A 19,557-nucleotide genomic window follows, 5' to 3' on the forward strand; every position below is an offset into this window, starting at 1 on the left:
GGCGAATATTTCCCCTAAGATTTTTGGACTTGCTCAAAGTTCCATAGGCCATATAGCTGGTGGGGGGTGAGCTATGGCCTGACCGCTTTTAATCCATGGTCCTATACTAAATCAGTACGGCTGCGGCTGGAGCATCATTCAGATTTGGCCAAGCTGACCCTCCATTCAGATGGAGGAGCAGCTGGGCCAAATGGTGTTGCAACTGGGCATATAGGGAAACTGTTCCTGTATAACAGAGCACAGGAGAGTCCATCAAGAACTTGACTCCTGGTGGCTCTGGCTCATACAGTATGTGGGTCAGAGACAAAGACACCTGGAGTTCCTTTGAGGGGGGCGAGAGGAAATAAGCAGGGACTGGAAAGGAGTCCCTACCAGTGTGTGTGTGTGTGTGGGAGGGACATGGAATTCCTCCCCCACCAAAGAAATATCTGAATTGGGGCCACTCTTCAGAGGTATAGTTAAGGTTTGGATTGGTGTTTCAGAGCTGGAGGTGTTCATTTCATCTGTTGTAAACAGGTGTCATTTGCCAAATTCAGATCCAGGTCTAGGTTCAGATTTCCAGCAGCATCAGAGAACGGATGTGTCAAAGCTGAGTTTTTGGTGGACTCTACTCTGACTTAGATTAGACTGAACTGCATGGGTGCTTAGATGTGTGCATAGCTGTCTTGTGCTTTTAAAATATTGATTTTAATTGGTCATCTTTGGATATTTGTGGTTTACGCAGTCTCTCCCCAAATCAAAGCTAATATCAAAGTGCTGCTTTAATTAATGTTTTGCTGTTCTTCAGCTACTGAATAGAACAAGGAGAGCAAGGTGGACAAACTACGCAGCAGAAATAGGGGAAAAAAAGTGACACCCTACCCATCGCCCCCAGTAATACTTTAGAATTGTGCTATTCTGAGAGCAATATTGTATTCTATGGACAGCAGAGGGCATCAAAGAGACAATTTACGCATGGAAATAGAAATCAAGCGTAAGGCAGACTGTTTGCAGAGCTGGTACAGAAATACTGAACAAACAGGCCAATGTTAGAATTAAAATGGATCAAACAAATGGTCTGGTGAGTAATGCTTTTCACTGTCACATGGGAATCTTAAATTCACTAGTTGAGGTGAAGATTACTCTACCTGATAATATTTTATACATACAGGCCAAGATTTTCTAGGTGCTTAATGTTAGGCTCCTAAATCCATAATTAGGGACTTAAAGAAGCCCTCAGGGATCTTTCATTGATTTGTAGGAGCTGCTGGGTGCACAACACTTCTGAAAATCAGGTCACTTATTTAGGTCTCTAAGTATTGACTTAAAGTTGGGCTCCTAAGTACCCATTTTTTAATATATTGGCCCCTGTATATACTATTTTCCACATGAAGACCTCAAACATAGATGAATGAATTAATAAATTTATCCTTACAATACCCCTGTGAGGTAAAGTATCAGCCCTGTTTTACTGATGGGAAAACTGAAGCACAGAAAGGTTAATTGGGCCTTAATGTAAATGAGAAGCAGGTCCGGGCTGAGGAGTCTGGAGATGTAGGTTATGTTCCCAGCTTTGCCACAGACTTCTTGTGTAACATTGGGCAAGTCACTTAACTTTTGTGCTTCAGGTTCCTCATCTATAAAATGGGACATAATAGTTGCAAAGCTTGATTCATTAATGTTTGGAAAGCTTTTTAGATTCTTGGGTGGAAGGTACAAAAGAAAAGCCAAGTATTATCATTATTATTATTATTTATTATAATAATATTTATTTTGACACAAAGAGGAACATATAAATTAAAACAGGTCAAATTGTGGTGTTTCAGCTGAGGCTACTGGTGGCTGTAAGTCACTTAATCTTGCATAAACATTTTTGGGATGCTTTTTAATTTCCAAACTGTGAAGTCACTGTTTCTACATCTGTTGAGGATCATGTTTAATTTTCTGACACTCAGCAATGAAGAGTCTGTAGCGAACCTAGTGCCACCAACTGTGATTTAAACCAGAGGCCCAGAATAAAGATTAAACCACTAGTGCTGTGGAGCTCTAGTGCAAAGTTCTATTTAATGTATTTATGAGTTGTCTCTATTCAGTAAATGTGTTGTGTTCATAGTCCAGGAAATAGTCAATCACTGTTTTTGTTTGTTTGTTTGTTTGTTTTTGGGTGGGTGTGACTGGGGTCCTTGTGGGGAGCCAGCTATGGTCACTTAATTAGGGTGAACTGAAAGGAATGGGCAGCCAAACCCCAAAAAGCTGGTGGATATTCTAATACTTAGATTTACCAAGCCAGCATAAAACAGTTTCTTTATTACCTCACTGGTTACTCAGAAGTCCTAACAATACAGTTCCCTTTAAGTGACCAGCCTCACGTCTCCATCCAGGTACCCACATCAAATATGATGAACATTTCTGTAAATCTTATTTCATCATATAAAATAAAAGGTTCTACCAATCCCAAAGGATTGGACACGTTATCTCTCAGGTTAATGAATGTTTCAGATCTTACCCAAATACACACTACAGCCAATTCTTATTAACTAAACTAAACTTTATTAAAAAAACAAGAGAGAGAGTATGGTTAAAAGATCAATATACATACAAACATGAATTCAGTTCATTGAGGTGCAGATTTGCAGCATAGATGGTGAGCTTTGTAGTTGCAAAGAGTTCTTTCAGAAATAGTTCGTAGTCCAATAGTTCAAATAGTCCAATGTCCAAATCTCATATTCAGGGCGTACCAGCATAACTGGGACCTCAGTCTTGCGACTCAAACTTCCCCTGATGAAGCCTAAGCAGATCTGAGATGACAGAATCAGGACCCGAGGATCTTCTGTACAATTTCATGTTTTTTGACAAGTTGGGAGTTCAAAAAGTAACTAGCATGACTTTGAAGGAGGTCCATCCCTGGTACGTAGCTATACGAATTAATATAAAGCTATTTGCTTGTTCCTGCTTGTTCACGGTACATTTCAAAGAGAGATGAATACCGAGATATCCCGTGTTTACAATTCATTTAAATGATAGGATTTTTTTTGACCTCTGAATGATCAGAATACAGCATAGACAGGGACTGCGTTGTCCACTATACTCATATATATGTAAATATACAAAACCACAAACATTATCTCCCAACATGTCTTATGAGGGTTATTTATTTTGCAGGATGTTTTAACCCTTTCTAACCATGTGTCACAGTGGGTTTAAAGAAAAAAAATCAAATAAATTGAGGGTTCTTTGTGTTGTATCCTGGGCTGAATAAACTAAGAAATTGAGGAGATTGGTAGTACAGAAGATCATTAATAGGAAGGACCTCCAAGAAGTTGTTTGTTAGATGAGAAGAAAAAAATTACAAAAAACGAAGTTGGCTGCTGAATCTGCTGAAAGACAAATAACAAAATAAAATAAGAAAACAACACCACCACATTTTGGGCCTTCAGTCAACCTCTCCCCCCCCCGCCTCATTTTTATCCCTTCTCCATCTTCTTCTCCTCTGAATAATTGTGGATGTAGTTTAGCTTATGTTGGGTTTTGAGCTGAATTGAAAGGTAGGGGCTGCAGTTCTCCCAAAGTAAACAGGCAATGAAAACACAAAGATGAGAGTTATTCTGGGGATAATATCCCTGATGGCCTGTAGAGGAGGGAGAAAGGAATGAATCAAATATGCTTTAATCACTTTTAGCAGTTTAGCGGCTTTGTTCTCCTTGCTTTTCTGGTTTTTTTCTATGTATATCAGATATGTTTTGGTTTTTTCATACAATGTTTTAGCTAAGGAGACTGAGGAGCTGAAGCATCTACTTTATTGTTGGCATATAACTTGAAAATTCTGTCAAGAACCCTTGGAACAGCGGGATAGTAGAAGCCAGTCAGAATAGAAAGATTTGTATATTTGCAGTGTAGCTATTAACGAAATAATCACACAGGCCCGGATCCCCAAAATTGTTTAGACTCCTGACTTCCATTGGTTTCAATTGGTTTAGGAGCCTAAATACTTTTGCAGATCTGGGACACAGTGATTATGCAAATACACTAATTGGCTGACAATCTTTATGCCCCATGAGTATTGCAATCTAGATATTATACAGTTTGAGAAATGACTGTATAGTGATTAGTACATCAGACATCCACAACCAATCAAAGTGCAAGGAAATGCGTATGTGAGGAAAAAAATTGAGATATGCCCCAGTTACTATTAAATCTCCTCTGACTGATAAAGAAAGTTCAGTTTTGGTATAATTCATGGTAAACTTCAGGAGGGCCATGATCCTCCACGGCCTATAGAGGGGTGGTAGCAGTGCCACATGGAGTCCTGAGAAGAGAGATGCAAATCTTGGAAAAATTAGGTGGAATCCCCTCAGAGTGAAGAGGAAAAATAAGAAACCAGTTATCTTCTTAACTCTGATCATTGCACTTAAAAATAAATGTTACAACGCAGGGGCACTGGAACAGGGGGATCCAGGGCCCATGGCCTCCCCATTTTTAAAAGTGGGACGGCTGTGCTCTTTCACTTCTTATTGTCCGTAAGGGTGAGTGACACAGGGGAGGGGTCGGAGAGGAGTGAGCAGAGGGCAGGGCCTCCAGGAGAAGGAGCAGCACAAGGCTGGGGCCTCGGTTCAGATGCTGGTGGTTCCCCCACTATTAGGGACCTTCTGCTGCTCCTGTTACAATGTCACTGTGCTGGGGTTTACCTTGGGAGTTACTTCCACAAACCGCGTGGAAAGAGGGAGAAAATCCTCTGATTGGGTTGCAAATTTTGTGGTCGGTCAGCTCAAGTACTATTGGTGTCTTGAATCACTTTCAAATCACAGGGATAAAAAATGCCATTCAGATTATTTATGTGCACGTATGTATTGCCAGTATATATTTAGAAGAATGTGACTTAAACTATAGCTGAACATTAATCATTAGTAACAATTCAGTGTACATACACAATGTACTTTTAAAAAAATTCCTTACAATTTGGCCAAATCAAACTGAATTTTCATCAGATAACCAAAAGGTGCACATGTAACCTATGGCCAAGTTTTCAAGTACTCAGCAACAAGCAGCTTTCATTGTTCTCAATGGGCGCTGCTGGCTGTTGACCACTTTTGAAAATCTGACCCTATTTAATGACAATGGGTAAAATTTTCAAACCTGTCTAAAGTTTAGGAGCCGAAATCCCATTTTTGGTTTTGTTTGTTCACTTGCTTTGTATTTGAAAACAGTATTTGAAAACAGCAAGACTGATTTTTCTCAAATTTTAGTGCTTGTCTACCTGGATAGCTATTCTGGAATAGCTATTCCAGGTTAACTCCATGTGTGGATGCTCTTATTCTGGAGTAAGAGTGCAGAATAAGGCCTTGTCTACACTAATGCGGTAAGTCAACCCAAGTTACACTACATCAGTTAGGTGAATATGGCAGTAGTCCTCAACTTTTTTGTGGCCTGTAGCACATTCATGTTTTCAGAGGAGTGTGGCGGGCGCCAACAATTTTTCAAGGCTTATTTTGTATTTGTACATTAAATAATACGAAAAACATCATATTTAATATTCTTCGCACTCTGGGTTGAAATAATACATACATTGTCTCTTATCTGAACCACTCATTTTGGAGCAAAATGTTAAAAAAAAAAAAAAATTGCATTGCACAAGAAAACAGCAGTATCAGTGCAGGAAGAATACTCACATACAGGGCCGGCTTCAGGCACCAGTGGAGCAAGCAGGTGCCTGTGTCAGCATATGCTATGGGGCATCATTCGGTCCATTCTGCAGAGGCGGAGCGTTGTTTTTTTTTTGTTTTTTTTGTTTGTTTGTTTGTTTTTTGGCAGCAGTTCTGGGCAGTGCAGCGAGAAGCCTGAGAGAAGCTACGCAGCCTGTCCCCAGCAGGCGCGAGGCCCTGGCATCTCTCCCCTGCTGGGTACTAGGCAGGCCCTGCACCTGCCGGGGACAGCGAACACTAGCGCCCGCAGCCCTGGAGTTCTCTGTCCCCAGCAACCACAGGGCTGTGGCTTCTTTCCCCTGCTGAGCACTAGGTGGGTACACATAAATGCCCCAGTGGGCGCCATGTCGCCCACAGGCACCACATTGGGGACCACTGGACTAAAAAAAGAAAAGTCAGTCTGAATGGTGAAAGTTTGAGAAAATCAGAATCAATTGAACAAAGCCCTTTAGTATGGAAGTGGCAACCTTAGCTGTAAATAATTTTCAAGCCTAATTAGCCTGAGCAGAACCATGAGCTTGTTGAAAACCAACTAGAAGAAATTCTATGTAGGTTAAGAATTACAAAACTTGCAGTATAACATATGTGCAGGATTAAAGTAAGAAGACACATTGCAAACTGTACTTTGTGAATTCTGATTTCCTTTTTTCACTCTAGAAATTGTTGACGGCAATGTGAAAATGACCCTGGGTATGATATGGACTATCATCCTTCGCTTTGCTATTCAGGACATTTCAGTAGAAGGTAAGAATATACCCCTGGCTATCTTAAAATAGTTAGGGCAAAGCACGTCAACCTGAGTTGACGTTAAAATAAAATAAAATCTATTTTAGTCAGATTGCTGGATCACTATGTAGTGGTGTGACATCTGATTTACAAGATGGTTTCTCTGCCTGAGCTTGCTGATCTGCCGGTTTCCATATGCAACCCAGGCCTGGTCTGCACTACAGAGTTAGGTCAAATTCTGCTGCCTCCAAACATCAAGCCATAGCTTAATCTTTGCCTCTTCACTGTACACTTTTGCCAGCTCTCTGAACTTCCTGACTTCTGGAGCAAGCATCCAGTATCTGTCCGCTTCTCCACCTCTTTGCAAATCTGTTCTGAGTACATGCGTTTTTTTCCCTTCTCTGTATCTCTTATTTTCTTCTACTGCTTTAGTGTTTTTGTTTGTATGTTTGTTTTACTGTCCCTGGGTAATTGTATTCAACTCTGGAAGGTGTCTTGCAGTTTGCATGAACGACATTTTCACATGTTGGCTGTACTTTATTATTGGTCAAATGTCTGTCTACTTAAATCAGTTTTAAATTGTGAAAAGTGTCACTGACAATTCTAGAAACTAATCTCTACTTTCCACCTAAAGGATATAATGTACAAGCAGTGGTAATGCAAGCTTCCCACACTGCCCTGCCAGGAGTGTCATGATAGACCTGGAGGAACCATCTCTAGTGTTGAGATGAAGTTCAGTCTCCAGGATCTATTTAGTCCTTGATTTATGTGTTGAGACTGCCAACAAGGGTGCCAATTGTGGTGGTGGCAATTTTGTGATGTTGACAGCTGACCCTGGGGAAATGAACTGAGACCATCAACATCTATTGCACAGCCACCCCCAAGCAGATGGTAACAAGTTCCAGCTTGTGAATATTATTTAAAATAATAGGAAGTAAGTTGTCTGCCTGAGCTCCTTTTCATCCTTTCTTTTTCTCTCATGTCCTTTACAGAGACTTCAGCCAAAGAAGGTCTGCTGCTGTGGTGTCAAAGGAAAACTGCTCCTTACAGAAATGTGAACATTCAGAACTTTCATCTTAGGTAAGATCACGTTATTTCAAGGGATAAAATACAAGTGTTTTGTATCAGATTCTGCTCTCAGTTGTGCAGATGTAACTAAGAGCATAATTTGGCCCTTAATGTTTAAACTGGTGTATAGTGGCTCATTCAATATATGGGGAAAAAAGTTTTTATCGACAGAACCCTGATGTAAATTCAAGTTCATATTCAAAGTGTAGATTATGCTATCTTCAGTTCTTGTTTTACAGGGTATGTTCCAGACTGATTTATTATTGCATGTATCTTTGGTTAGGGAAAAGGTTTTCTTAAAATAATTTATGCTTATTTTGATTGAATTTTACCTTTTGGATGACAGAAGTTTTTATGTGTAACACTTGTATTGAATCTTTATCTGGGAATTGTCTTTGCTTGTACGTTTTCAGGTCAGGTTAGTAGAACCTCTAAAAGCTTTTAGTATTACAAAAGTCTTGTACAGTATAAGGCTCCAATCCTACAAATTGCTCTACACAAGCTGATCCCTGTGCCCATGCAGAGTCCAATTGGTCCACCAGAATGGAGTATCTTGCAGGATCAGTTGTCTGTAAATTAGTTTTGACATGATCCCTAAGTGGATTTAAGTTGATGGCTCCATTATTGTCTCCGGGATCATTGTTATAAGGTCTGATCCTGAGAAGTACTGAGCATCTGAAACTTCCACTGAAGATAGAGGGAACTGTAGGTGCTCAGCAACATTCAGAATGAGACCCGTACTACATAGAAAGTGTTTAAATAAATTAAGCTTTTTTTCTGTTGCTACTGTATGTTCTGTTGAGAAAAGCCCAGTTGTGGTGTTGTAATTGCATGATATAAGTGACATTGAAAAAGACTCTTGGACAAGCAGGTTCTGTTAGCCGAGTCTTCAGGGGTTCATTTGTCCCTTGATATGCATATGACCATAAATATACTGGAGGGTTATGCACATGCATTGAAAGTAGAACCTATATCCTCTTTTGTCCTGGAGTATCACAGAAGCTAACCAGTTTCTACTCAGGTCGCATTTTACATAACATACACTGTATAAAGACGACTATAGGGCAATCAGGAATATATGGATTATAGAAGAGTGAGTATATGGACCACTAACAGAACCACACAGTGAAGATGGACCCATGAGATTTCATTATCTGGATGCAACATGGCCCTTCAGGCATGTAGCAAAACATTAAGTGAGGGTCAAACTGTGCAATGTAATGATTGTATTAACTTATTTTTCCGTTTTATTTTCTATTGTTTGTTGTAAAGCTGGAAAGACGGCCTTGCACTCTGTGCACTTATCCACAGACACCGACCTGATCTTATTGACTACTCCAAGCTAAATAAGGTCATCAGTCTGGGTGACACAGCATGGTGATCTGCAGTGATCTGCTTCACTTCCTATTTGCTTAGCATGTTTCCTTAAGGATGAACTGAGAAATGCTTACTAACTTTGGTCTGGTCTACACTATGGGGAGGAGGGGGGATCAATCTAAGTTACACAACTTCAGCTACGTGAATAACGTAGCTGAAGTCAATGTACTTAGATCTACTTACTGCTGTGTCGTCACTGTTTTGAGTCGACTGCTGACTCTCCCCTGCCAACTCCACCTGCACCTCTCGTTCCAGTGGAGTACCAGAGATCAATTTATCGTGTCTAGACTAGATGTGATAAATTGACCCCTGCTGAACCAATCGCTACCCGTGGATCCAGCAGGTAATGTAGACAAGCCCTCTGACTGGCTTTCCAGGCTCCTGACCAAACTGATTCTGAGGAAGAAGGACGCTCCCTCCTCCCTTCCACCTCCCCCTGCCCCACTTCAGCAGCTAACGTTACATATACTTGGTCTGATTCTCCACTGCTTTGCATTTTGGGAACTCATTTATACTAGTGCAAAGTGGGTGTGAAATTTTAATAAAACAGAATTCCCCACTCATGCTGGTGATAGTGTTTTACACCCACTTTGCACTGGTGTAAAGGAAAGCACAAAGCAGTATAGTAAAGGTTCTCAACCTTTTTTTTCTGAGCCAGCCCCTGCCCTGAAACCTGCTCGTGGCCCTGCAGTGGGCCCTGGACACCTAGTTGAGAACTATCGCAGTAGAGAATCATGCCCATAGTAATGACTAAAGATAAAATTCTGAAGCGCAAATTCTGCCTTTGAATATGGGTAATAAATTATCTATAGCAGGAAAGAACAAGACTTACAAATTAAAGTTCACAAAGAAAATATTAATTTCTTGTTACTTTGTTTTTAACAGAATTCCACCAACGTCCCTTACAAGCATAAACATCATAGTGCCCTAACGTCACTAGGTTACAGAACAAGGGGAGTTTGTTATTCTCACAATGGGTCTGATCATAGCAGAACGGAGGGAGCAAATGCGGCCTGATTGTGTTGCTGTTGAAATTGGTGGCTTTACTAGTTTAGAAAGTCTTCAAAGGAAAAGAAATTAAAAATCTCATCTATCAGGGTCATGAATAACTATGTTAGGGGGTGTGAGGATGAGGGGCAATCATGTGCCTCAGATGTACCAGATTGTAACAGATGAACATTGCTAGAAAAGAAAGAGGAATACAATTGTTTCATCCCAGTTTGTGGGGATTTACCATTAATTTCCTGTGCTCTAAAATTAGATTACAGCTAGAAGTCTCCTTCAGTGCCAGCCACGGAGAAGACTTCATGGGCATGTATGCAGTGCTCCAAAAGATCCATGACATGTCTGTGGCTGGCCCATATCAGCTGGTTTGGACTGCAGGGCTAAAAACTGCAGTGTTAGCCCCACAACCTGAGTCCTGACAGTCCAAGTCAATTTATCCAGGCTCTGAGACTTGGTGTAGTGGGTTTTTTATTGCAGTGTAAACATACCCCATCATTGTCTTAACTTGCTAGATGCTACCAAACACCTCACATTTGGGAAAGAGACTGTTAAATCATAGATTAGATTCTTCATTGCTCCCCATAGTAAATAGATTCTACAAAGGAATTGACTGGTATGGGAAAGCTTTGAAGGAAAAAAAAGAACTAAAATGAAATGATTTGTAAAGCTAGTTCAGTTTTATAAGTATTAAAAAGTTATGCTGGGGCCTGCGAGGTGCATAATAATAAACAATCAATTGATTTATAATGCTAACTTAAACTCATAAAATGTTAATCTGAATACTAAGGCATTTGGAAAGTATTAATTTTGAGCTCAGTTCTACTCTTCTTACTTAGGTGAGTAAGAGGAGCAGGATTTGGCATTTCATCTTATTTATGGTTAATGATTTTCGACAGCTGTTTGGTCCCCCTATTTGTTCTTTACGGTGCTCCTAGAACAATTCTACCCCAATTACAAATCCAAACCAATATGTCAAAATTGCCAGCCAGCAATTTTTTTTTTTTTGCACAAACATATCCACTATGTAACAGACAACCTATGTGTGCATTAAAAAGTACTTATGCGTAACAGATGCTAACTTTCTGGAAGGCCTGCTGCAACCTTGACCCACAGTGTACAAAACTTTCATAGTAAAACCATCTTATCTATGTTTTTGTGGTGGGAAGATAGAACAGAACAAATGTGCCTTGATGAGACTCCCATGTCAGTCACATACAGAAAGATCCTAACATTGGGCATGTTTCCTGTCCTGTCTGGCTACTTGTTTTGCATGTATTAACAACTGTCTTGGTGTTTTTCCTTTTGCATGATATCGGTATCTCCTGCATGCCTTCTTTTCTTTTCTCATCTATGCATCTTGTGTGGACTTCTCGTAGCTGGAAGGATGGTCTTGCTCTCAGTGCCCTTATCCATAGACACAGGCCTGATCTTCTTGACTATGACAAGTTAGTTGAGGTATTTGTGTAGCTGCAACAGAGATTTTTAACTACTGTGGCTTGTAGTTTTATTTCACAGTATGGGTGATGGATATCTCCCAGCATGTCAGGATTCACAAATCTTCTCCCAGGTCTTCAGAGCTTTGATCAATAATTGATTTAACAACGAACATACCAATGGGGGGTGTCTATCACTCATCTATAAGAAAAGTATCTCAAATTAGTCAATAGGTTTCACTTAGATTTAGTCTGGTTTTTATATGTATTTCATATCTGTAACATAGTTTTTGTACATGCCATTAACCCATGTTGTATATACATGGTGTTGCATATACATAAATATTTATCCAAAAATGAAGTTCAATAGATTTTAAATATTGTCCACATTTCAAGTGCCTTTTAATTGAAATGATGCAGCTGATATAACCTGATAAATGAAATACACTTGCTAATAAAGTTAGAAAATGCAGCTATTGTGTATAATAATATACAAATGAGGCAAAATCTTTAGGCTAGGCAAAAGCAAACTGTTCTTCGTAACATATTGTTTTTAAAATTGACTGATTAGTATGATATATATTTGCTAGAAAGAGGTACCATTGGGAACACTGCTTATATTTTGGAAACACATGCATAATATGCAGAAAATTAAATACTTGATACTCAGAAGATGTGTGAAGAACAGACTTCTATGAAACTTGGAATAATCACTGTCACTTAAAACTCACTATTTGCACTCATTTAAGAAAAAAAATCAAGCCTACTTGAGACATCAGGACCCCTCTCTAGGATAGCAGTTCCATCCCAGCATGAGACCTGGTTACTGCCTGCAAGGAACAGATCTATCTACTGGGAGAAACTGTGTCTCTTCTAAAGACAAGGTCTTCCACCCATAATGGCATTTTCAGAAACCAAGACCTCTTACAAAGAGTGTTTTCATACTAATGTGAAACACTGAGGGTCTGTCTACACTGCAAAGTAAAACCTGCAGCACTGAGTCACAGAGGCTGGGTCAATTGACTTGGTCTCACAGGGCTTAGGCAGCAGTGCTAAAAATAGACATTCCTGCTTGGGCTGGAGTCAGGGCTCTGAAACCTGGTGAGGGGGAGGGTCTCAGAGCCCATGTTCCAGCCCACATAGGAACATCTAGACTCCTATTTTTAGCCCTGCAGTCCAAGCCCCATTAAGCTCAGATTTGGTGCCACTAGTTTTTCTTTGCAGTGTAGACATGCCCTAAGACTTCAATATGAGATATCAAGGTAATATAAGGAGCATATTCCCCTAATCTGAGACACTAAGTGATGGGTCGGCAACCTTTCGGAAGTGGTGTGCCGAGTCTTCATTTATTCACTCTAATTTAAGGTTTCACATGCCAGTAATATATTTTAACATTATGAGAAGGTCTCTTTCTATAAGTCTATAATATATAACTAAACTATTGTTGTATGTAAAGTAAATAAGGTTTTTAAATTTATAAGAAGCTTCATTTAAAATTGAATTAAAATGCAGAGCCCCCTAGACCGGTGGCCAGGACCCAGGTGGTGTGAGTGCCACTGAAAATCAGCTCGCGTGCCGCCTTCGGCACCCGTGCCATAGGTTGCCTATCCCTGCACTAAACCCAACAGTAATCGTCACCTATAATTAGAGACATTGAACTTCTGCTTCTGATTTGGGGTTTACTTCTTGTTTCCTTTCCTTTTTCTTCAAAAAACAAAAAGGAAACCATTGGCTTGATCCATAGGAGCTGTAGGTTCTCAGCACCTCTGAAAGCCACGTTATATGTACATTCACAATAAAAACAAGTCAGATCAAAACCATGATCTAAAGATGTTACTCATTCAGAACAGCAGCTTAGATTTCAGTAAGGTTCCTATCCCTGAAGTGGCTTCTCTGTGCATTTCTGAGACTAGTTGTTCTTGCTTTTCTGTGCTTGTTCATCATTATATGTGAGCTTGACCAGCAGTCAGCTTATGAGCTTGCTAGAATTCATGTCTCTGTGCTATTCTGCATATATCTCGGATTTTCATCATAGTATATGTGTATATTGAATACATAATGTTTGTGTCCCCACAGAACAAATTAACAATGGATACCTAATCGTATCTCATAGCTTATTCATGTTTTCTCTTGAAAAGGTAGAAACACATTATACATATACACATGCGTGTGTACACATGCACAGACTCACTCACTCACTCTGTATCAGGGGTTCTCAAACTTCATTGCACTGTGACCCCCTTCTGACAACAAAAATAACTACATGACCCCAGGAGAGGGGACCAAAGCCTGAACCCGCCTTAGTCTTACCACCCCAGGTGTGTGGGGCGGGGGAGCAAAGCCCAAGCCCCACCGCCCTGGGCAGGGGTGTGGGAAAGCTGTAGACCCAGGGCTTCAGCCCAAGGCAGGGGGCCTGTAACCTGAGCCCCAACGCTTTGGCCCTGGGCAGTGGGATTTGGGCGTCAGGTTCACCCCCAGGCCACAGTAAGTCTAAGCCAGCCCTGACATCCCCATTAAAATGGGATCCCAGTCCACAGTTTGAGAACTGATGCTCTATATCTATGAGCTTAGCTTTTGGGAAAGCATTAATTATGACTCATTTCCAGTGAGGAAAATCTAGTCTTTGTATCAGGCAGAATAATCTTCAATATACATACTGTACCCTTCTTGCTATGAGAAAAACATCTGGTGTTTAACTGGTTCTAATTTTTGCTTTCATGCAGGATGACCCTCTAAGAAATATTAACCTTGCAATGGAAATTGCAGAAAAACATCTGGATATCCCTAAGATGCTGGATGCAGAAGGTGGGAGCTAAAATTTATTATATACCTTGAATAAGAAATAGGCAGTAAAACCTGTTACCTTGTACATACCTTTTTTCAAGATTGTTTATACATGAATCATCACAATGATGCCTCTTTCTTATGTTCCTTTTCAAATTACACCTCTACCCCGATATAACGCTGTCCTCGGGAGCCAAAAAATCTTACTGTGTGTAGGTGAAACCACGTTAGATCGAACTTGCTATGGTCTGCGCGGCCCCGCCCCCCTGGAGCGCTGCTTTACCATGTTAAATCTAAATTTGTGTTATATCGGGTCGCGTTATATTGAGGTAGAGGTGTATTCCTCCTTTTTAGTTTCTTGTGTGCTGGAGAATTTCACTTTTTTGTTCTGTTAAATATTATTATTTACTATTTATATTGCAGTAGCACTGAGGGTCCCAATCCTAGATCAGGACCCCATTGTGCTAGGAGCTATACAAACAGAACAAAAAGACAGTCTCTTCCCCAAAGAGCTTAAAATCTGACTGTAACACAAGATGGTGGACAGATGTTAACAGTTTAAAAACACACGAACATTGTATACTGCTGAAATCAAGACTTTAAAAGGAGAACTATAGCTAATATAGTCCTTCCCAAATATACAGCTGGGAACATGTGCCACCCATGCTCGAAGCTGAAGTTGAGGAAATTACTGTTGTTTAAAACAACAACAACAACAGAACCTTTATTTGGATTTTTTCCGAATGATCAGTTTTAATGAGTAGTCCCATATCTGAGTCCTTTAAAAAGACTTCAGAGTCTTTCTAGAAACAATATGAAGATGATGTTAAAGTAACTCTTGGAACTAACTAATCTGTAGTCTGGGCATGAATGGAGCCAAAATATGAAAATTTGCTACTTTAAATATATTAATTCTGATCTGGTATCTTGTCAGTTGACTGGTCTCAATGGGTGGAATGTTCCCAAGCACTCAGTCTTGGCCTGCCTGCTCCCATTGAAATAAATGGCAGTAGAATTAGTACTGGGTGCTTTTGAAAACCCCACCTAAATCACTCAGTGATTTCTAGCATCGATTTCATGCTTCAAAATTGATTCTCTCTTTGTTCCTGGAAATCTGACTCCTGTTTTAAGTAACACCGTGTCCTTCTTTCTGTAAACTAAGATGAAAGGTAATTATTTAACATATCTACCATCTCCTTATTCATAGATACGAATATCCATTACTGTTTTCTTTTTTGTTCAGCTTCCTTAATATTGTATTCCCTATCCTACCATTTTACACCTTAAAAGAAAAAAGATACTTTATTAGAATAATCATGAATATGTGAAATATCCAAATATGTGCTGTCAGCTTTTATTTCAATTTTCAGATTCTTTTAATATAATCTTTTCAAAAGTTCATGCTTAACCCCTGTAAAATAAAAGAAACTGATGATGAATTATGAAATATATTGGTTATTATCTTATAAAATCCTACAGTTAACTTTAGAAATTTTATCTGCTTTCCCTGGTCATCTCCCCAACCCTACTATGGGCATTTTTGCATTGGTGCTAATGCCGTTCAAAAAGCCTCTTCACTGATAATCAGTATGAAATGCTTGGTCACGTTCTGCCCTTATCTGTTGCAGAGTGTTAAAAGGACCATCATTGTCAATGTACCCAAACTTCAGTCATATCCTAACTGGCGTTCTAGTTATTTCCTCCCATAATGATGAAAAAGCCATCAGCCTTCCAAGATAAGAGGCTAAACTTTGTTATGATTTATGTTGAGGTTAACTTAAAATAGAATCTGGCTCAAAGGATGCAAAACTGTTAAAAATCAAAGCTTTTCTGAGTACTAAATTTATTCTGGATCACAGTAGCACATATATGCTTGTTTTGCAGGTTTCGGATACAGTTCAGTACTCTGCTACTGGTGAGAACATAGAGCAGGGCAGGCAGAATATAGGGACACTGTTTTAACATGCTTCACATGCACTTTTACATCCATAACTGAGTTACTAGGTCAAACTCTACTTACATTCACACATGGTTAACTCTGGAGTGAGTAAGTCTAGTGACTTAAATGAAGTTACTTTGGATTTACATAAGTGTAAATGAAAGCAGAATTGATCCCCGGAGGTCTGCGTCTGCCAACCTTCCCCAATAGCTCTTGAAAATTGGATCTTGTACAAAACAGTGGAATGTGGCAAAGCCTGTACATCCTAGATATTCGGATATTTTTAACATTTCAAGTAGAGCAATTTGTTCATTTATTGATTCCTAAAATGATCAGCATTGATATGAGTGAGTGAAAGCAACTGGAATGACCTTGGGTTGGTTTTGTTGTTGTTGTTGTTTTTAAATCCTTGCAGCATGTGAGGTGGAATCATCATCAGATGGAAGTATATTGCCATTAGACTGTCTGAGCAGTTAACCTTCTTCTTTCTACACAGATATAGTAAACACTGCCAGCCCTGATGAAAGAGCCATTATGACTTATGTTTCCTGTTACTACCATGCATTTGCGGGTGCTCAGAAGGTGAGGTTGTATAAGATGGATCAGATCTCACCTTTCACCTTCTGTGGGTTTTTTTTTAGCATTTTCTTCTCTTCTGATCTTTCCCCCGCTAGTTATTAGGGGAGCATCCTAGAGCTGAGCAAGACCTCATTTCCTTTTGCCTAATTTTCTCTATGCACTACAGTCTCTGTATAATCAATAGAAGTTTAGCCATTTGTTTGTTTTCCAGAAACATATTTTTCTGTCCCACTATTTTGTATCTTTACTAGTAATATCAAGTGGGATCTCAATAGTTGGTTACTGAACTGGATAGCAGACATACTTCCCTCTAATTGAAACCTCTGTGCATTGACTTGAATCAACGTTTAAAGAGCAAGATGAAAATAACCAACTCAAATGGAAAAAAGAGATCCCAACAGCAGTCAGATTATCTCCACCACCATGCCAGAAACCCTGGATATTATTCATACTGTAGATGTCAAAAATATAGCAAAATCTCAGAAAATACACCCCAGTTTTATATTTTCAGGATTTTTTTAAGTGTTAGCATTTTAATATATGTACAAATGCACTGCAGCATAAGACATTTATTATATGTGATGCAGACTCAAATATCATATACAGACAAATACTGTACTGTACAGTACTATGTTAAACGTAAATTATTAAAAAATAAAGGGAAATTTAAAATAAAAAGGTTTGAAAAGGTAAGAAAACTATTTCTGTGTTTGTTTCATTTCAGTTAAGATGGTTAAAAGCAGCATTTTTCTTCTGCATAGTAAAGTTTCAAAGCTGGATTAAGTCAGTGTTCCATAGTAAACTTTTGAAAGAACAACCATAACAATTTGTTCAGAGTTATGAATATTTCAGAGTTGTGAACAACCTCAGTTCCCAAGGTGTTTGTAACTCTGAGGTTCTACTGTAAAGAGAAACTGAGAATTGAACACAGTTCAAATGTCACATGGTCACTCTAGGAATACTGATATATAGTATTAAAAAGCTAACAGATACTTTTGCAAGCTTGAGCTACTCTTCTATAGAGAGGTTCTTCCCAGGTCAAAACAGCTAAAATTCTGTGAGTTATGTAGCTTGTCTTTTACATATCTAGTTAACAGGACAGATTTTAAATTGTTAAATGCAATCCTGCAGCCTTTACTGTTGTGAGTAATCCTTATGCATGCAGGTGGTCTCACTGAAGTTAATGGGCTTACTCCTGTGAGTTACAGTGCATGAATAGGGGTGCAAGATCCAGCCTTCCGCAAAGAAAAAAAATTCCACCTCATTGTCTGCAAGACCTCAGTTTGATTTTCAGCATATTGATTTTTTTTTCCCTGTCAGCACCAATAAATCTCACACGCCGTTTATTCCAGCTTTGTCTCCAGAGAACAGAGCTGTGGGCCAGTGCCTGCTTAGCATACAGAAAACAAGGCAGGGTAACAACCATTTTGTGCTTCTCTTTGTTCAGCCTGGTTTCTACGCCTCTATTTTTTTTTCTTTTCTTTTCTCCACCCGCTTCCTTTTGTAGATATTGTGAACACTCCCAAACCTGATGAAAGAGCTATCATGACTTATGTTTCCTGCTTCTACCATGCTTTTGCTGGAGCAGAGCAGGTATTAATCAATGGTACCTTTGTGCTTTTTGGTTGGTTGTTTCACATTTCCATGAGATTTTTTCACCTGAATATAGATCTGTGTGGTTTTAATTAACATTCCCAGGTATTATTTGAATGTGGATGCTTGTTTTTAACTAACTTCTGATCCTGATTCAGTTAAAAGCCCTGTAGCAAATTGGATTTGTTTTTGTTCCAAAAGGCATTACCATTGACGTCTCTATTGTGAGGGTCTTCAGTGGTTATAAAAGACTATTTTCAGGAAAAGTAAGTTTGGCGAGACCTTGTTTTGCATATGAACCTCAGGCCTAGTTGATGCACAACTTTCCTTGCAAGAGCAGATCTCAGGTGCACAATCAGAATAAATATGCAATATTCAATTGACCCATTGGAATTACTCCAGATTTACACTTGCATAGAAGAGCAGACTTTGACCAGTTGTGTACATTCTGGCTGTTATAAATGCAAATGACTTGTAGAAACTGTGTGAACTGGGCTCTTAATTTGCTTGGGTCCTCTTTTGCATGTTTCTAACAAACCTAATAGGTTTCTAGTATGATTGTTTTAACCTAATACACCTCTACCTCGATATAACGCTGTCCTCGGGAGCCAAAAAATCTTACCATGTTATAGGTGAAACCACGTTATATTGAACTTGCTTTGATCCGCCAGAGTGCGGAGCCCCGTCCCCTGGAGCACTGCTTTACCGCGTTATATCCAAATTTGTGTTATATGGGGTCGCGTTATATCGGGGTAAAGGTGTACCATAACCTGAAGAATAGTCTAAAGTCACTTCCAAAGTAAAGATTTATTAAATGACTCTAACATTAGTGTGAAACTAACTCATATATAATAAGGCTTTAATGTTTAACGGAATGAATTCTGTATTGATTTATACTCTGTGCAGCACATTGAAGTTAGGAGAGTTTTACAGGGACACTCACAGCAGAATTTGTCCCAATAACTCTGAGAAGGGCAAACTTACATATGAGTCATGAGAACTAACTAACAGTGATAAGAAATGCAATTTTTATTTTCAGCAGTCACATTCAGCTTACTCAAAGTTTGTATCTGCTTGTGAACATGATGACAGCTATGTCCTGTTTGTTTTCTGTATTTTACAGGCTGAGACTGCAGCTAACAGGATATGTAAAGTGCTTGCTGTGAATCAAGAAAATGAAAAGTTGATGGAAGAATATGAAAGGCTAGCAAGCGAGGTAAAGGCTAGCAAGTGAGGTTCATAGAATACAGATGATGATAAATTCAGTGCATTATTTACAATGAAGATAAAGCAAAATTAAAGTTACATACAGCTGACAGTCATTTTTATCAGAGAGGAAGGATGGTCCAGTGGCTGGAGCATTCGCTTAGAACTC

The 19,557-nt window shown here is 39.3% G+C and overlaps 1 protein-coding gene across 2 annotated transcripts in view; it reads left to right on the forward strand.

Moving 5' to 3' along the window:
* ACTN2 (actinin alpha 2) overlaps window positions 1-19,557 on the forward strand; it is a 163,458-nt gene that overhangs the window by 108,187 nt on the left and 35,714 nt on the right. The window contains exons 5-10 of one of the 2 annotated variants that reach the window (XM_032775032.2): window positions 6,336-6,422; window positions 7,397-7,484; window positions 8,745-8,823; window positions 14,011-14,092; window positions 18,097-18,182; window positions 19,306-19,398. In XM_032775032.2, coding sequence (XP_032630923.1) covers window positions 6,336-6,422; window positions 7,397-7,484; window positions 8,745-8,823; window positions 14,011-14,092; window positions 18,097-18,182; window positions 19,306-19,398 — 515 coding nt within the window. Of the gene's footprint in view, window positions 1-6,335; window positions 6,423-7,396; window positions 7,485-8,744; window positions 8,824-14,010; window positions 14,093-16,506; window positions 16,593-18,096; window positions 18,183-19,305; window positions 19,399-19,557 lie in introns of both variants that reach the window. The other variant, XM_032775033.2, reaches the window with a different exon arrangement.

Source organism: Chelonoidis abingdonii, chromosome 3, assembly GCF_003597395.2.
Source record: "Chelonoidis abingdonii isolate Lonesome George chromosome 3, CheloAbing_2.0, whole genome shotgun sequence".
Taxonomy (NCBI): domain Eukaryota; kingdom Metazoa; phylum Chordata; order Testudines; family Testudinidae; genus Chelonoidis; species Chelonoidis abingdonii.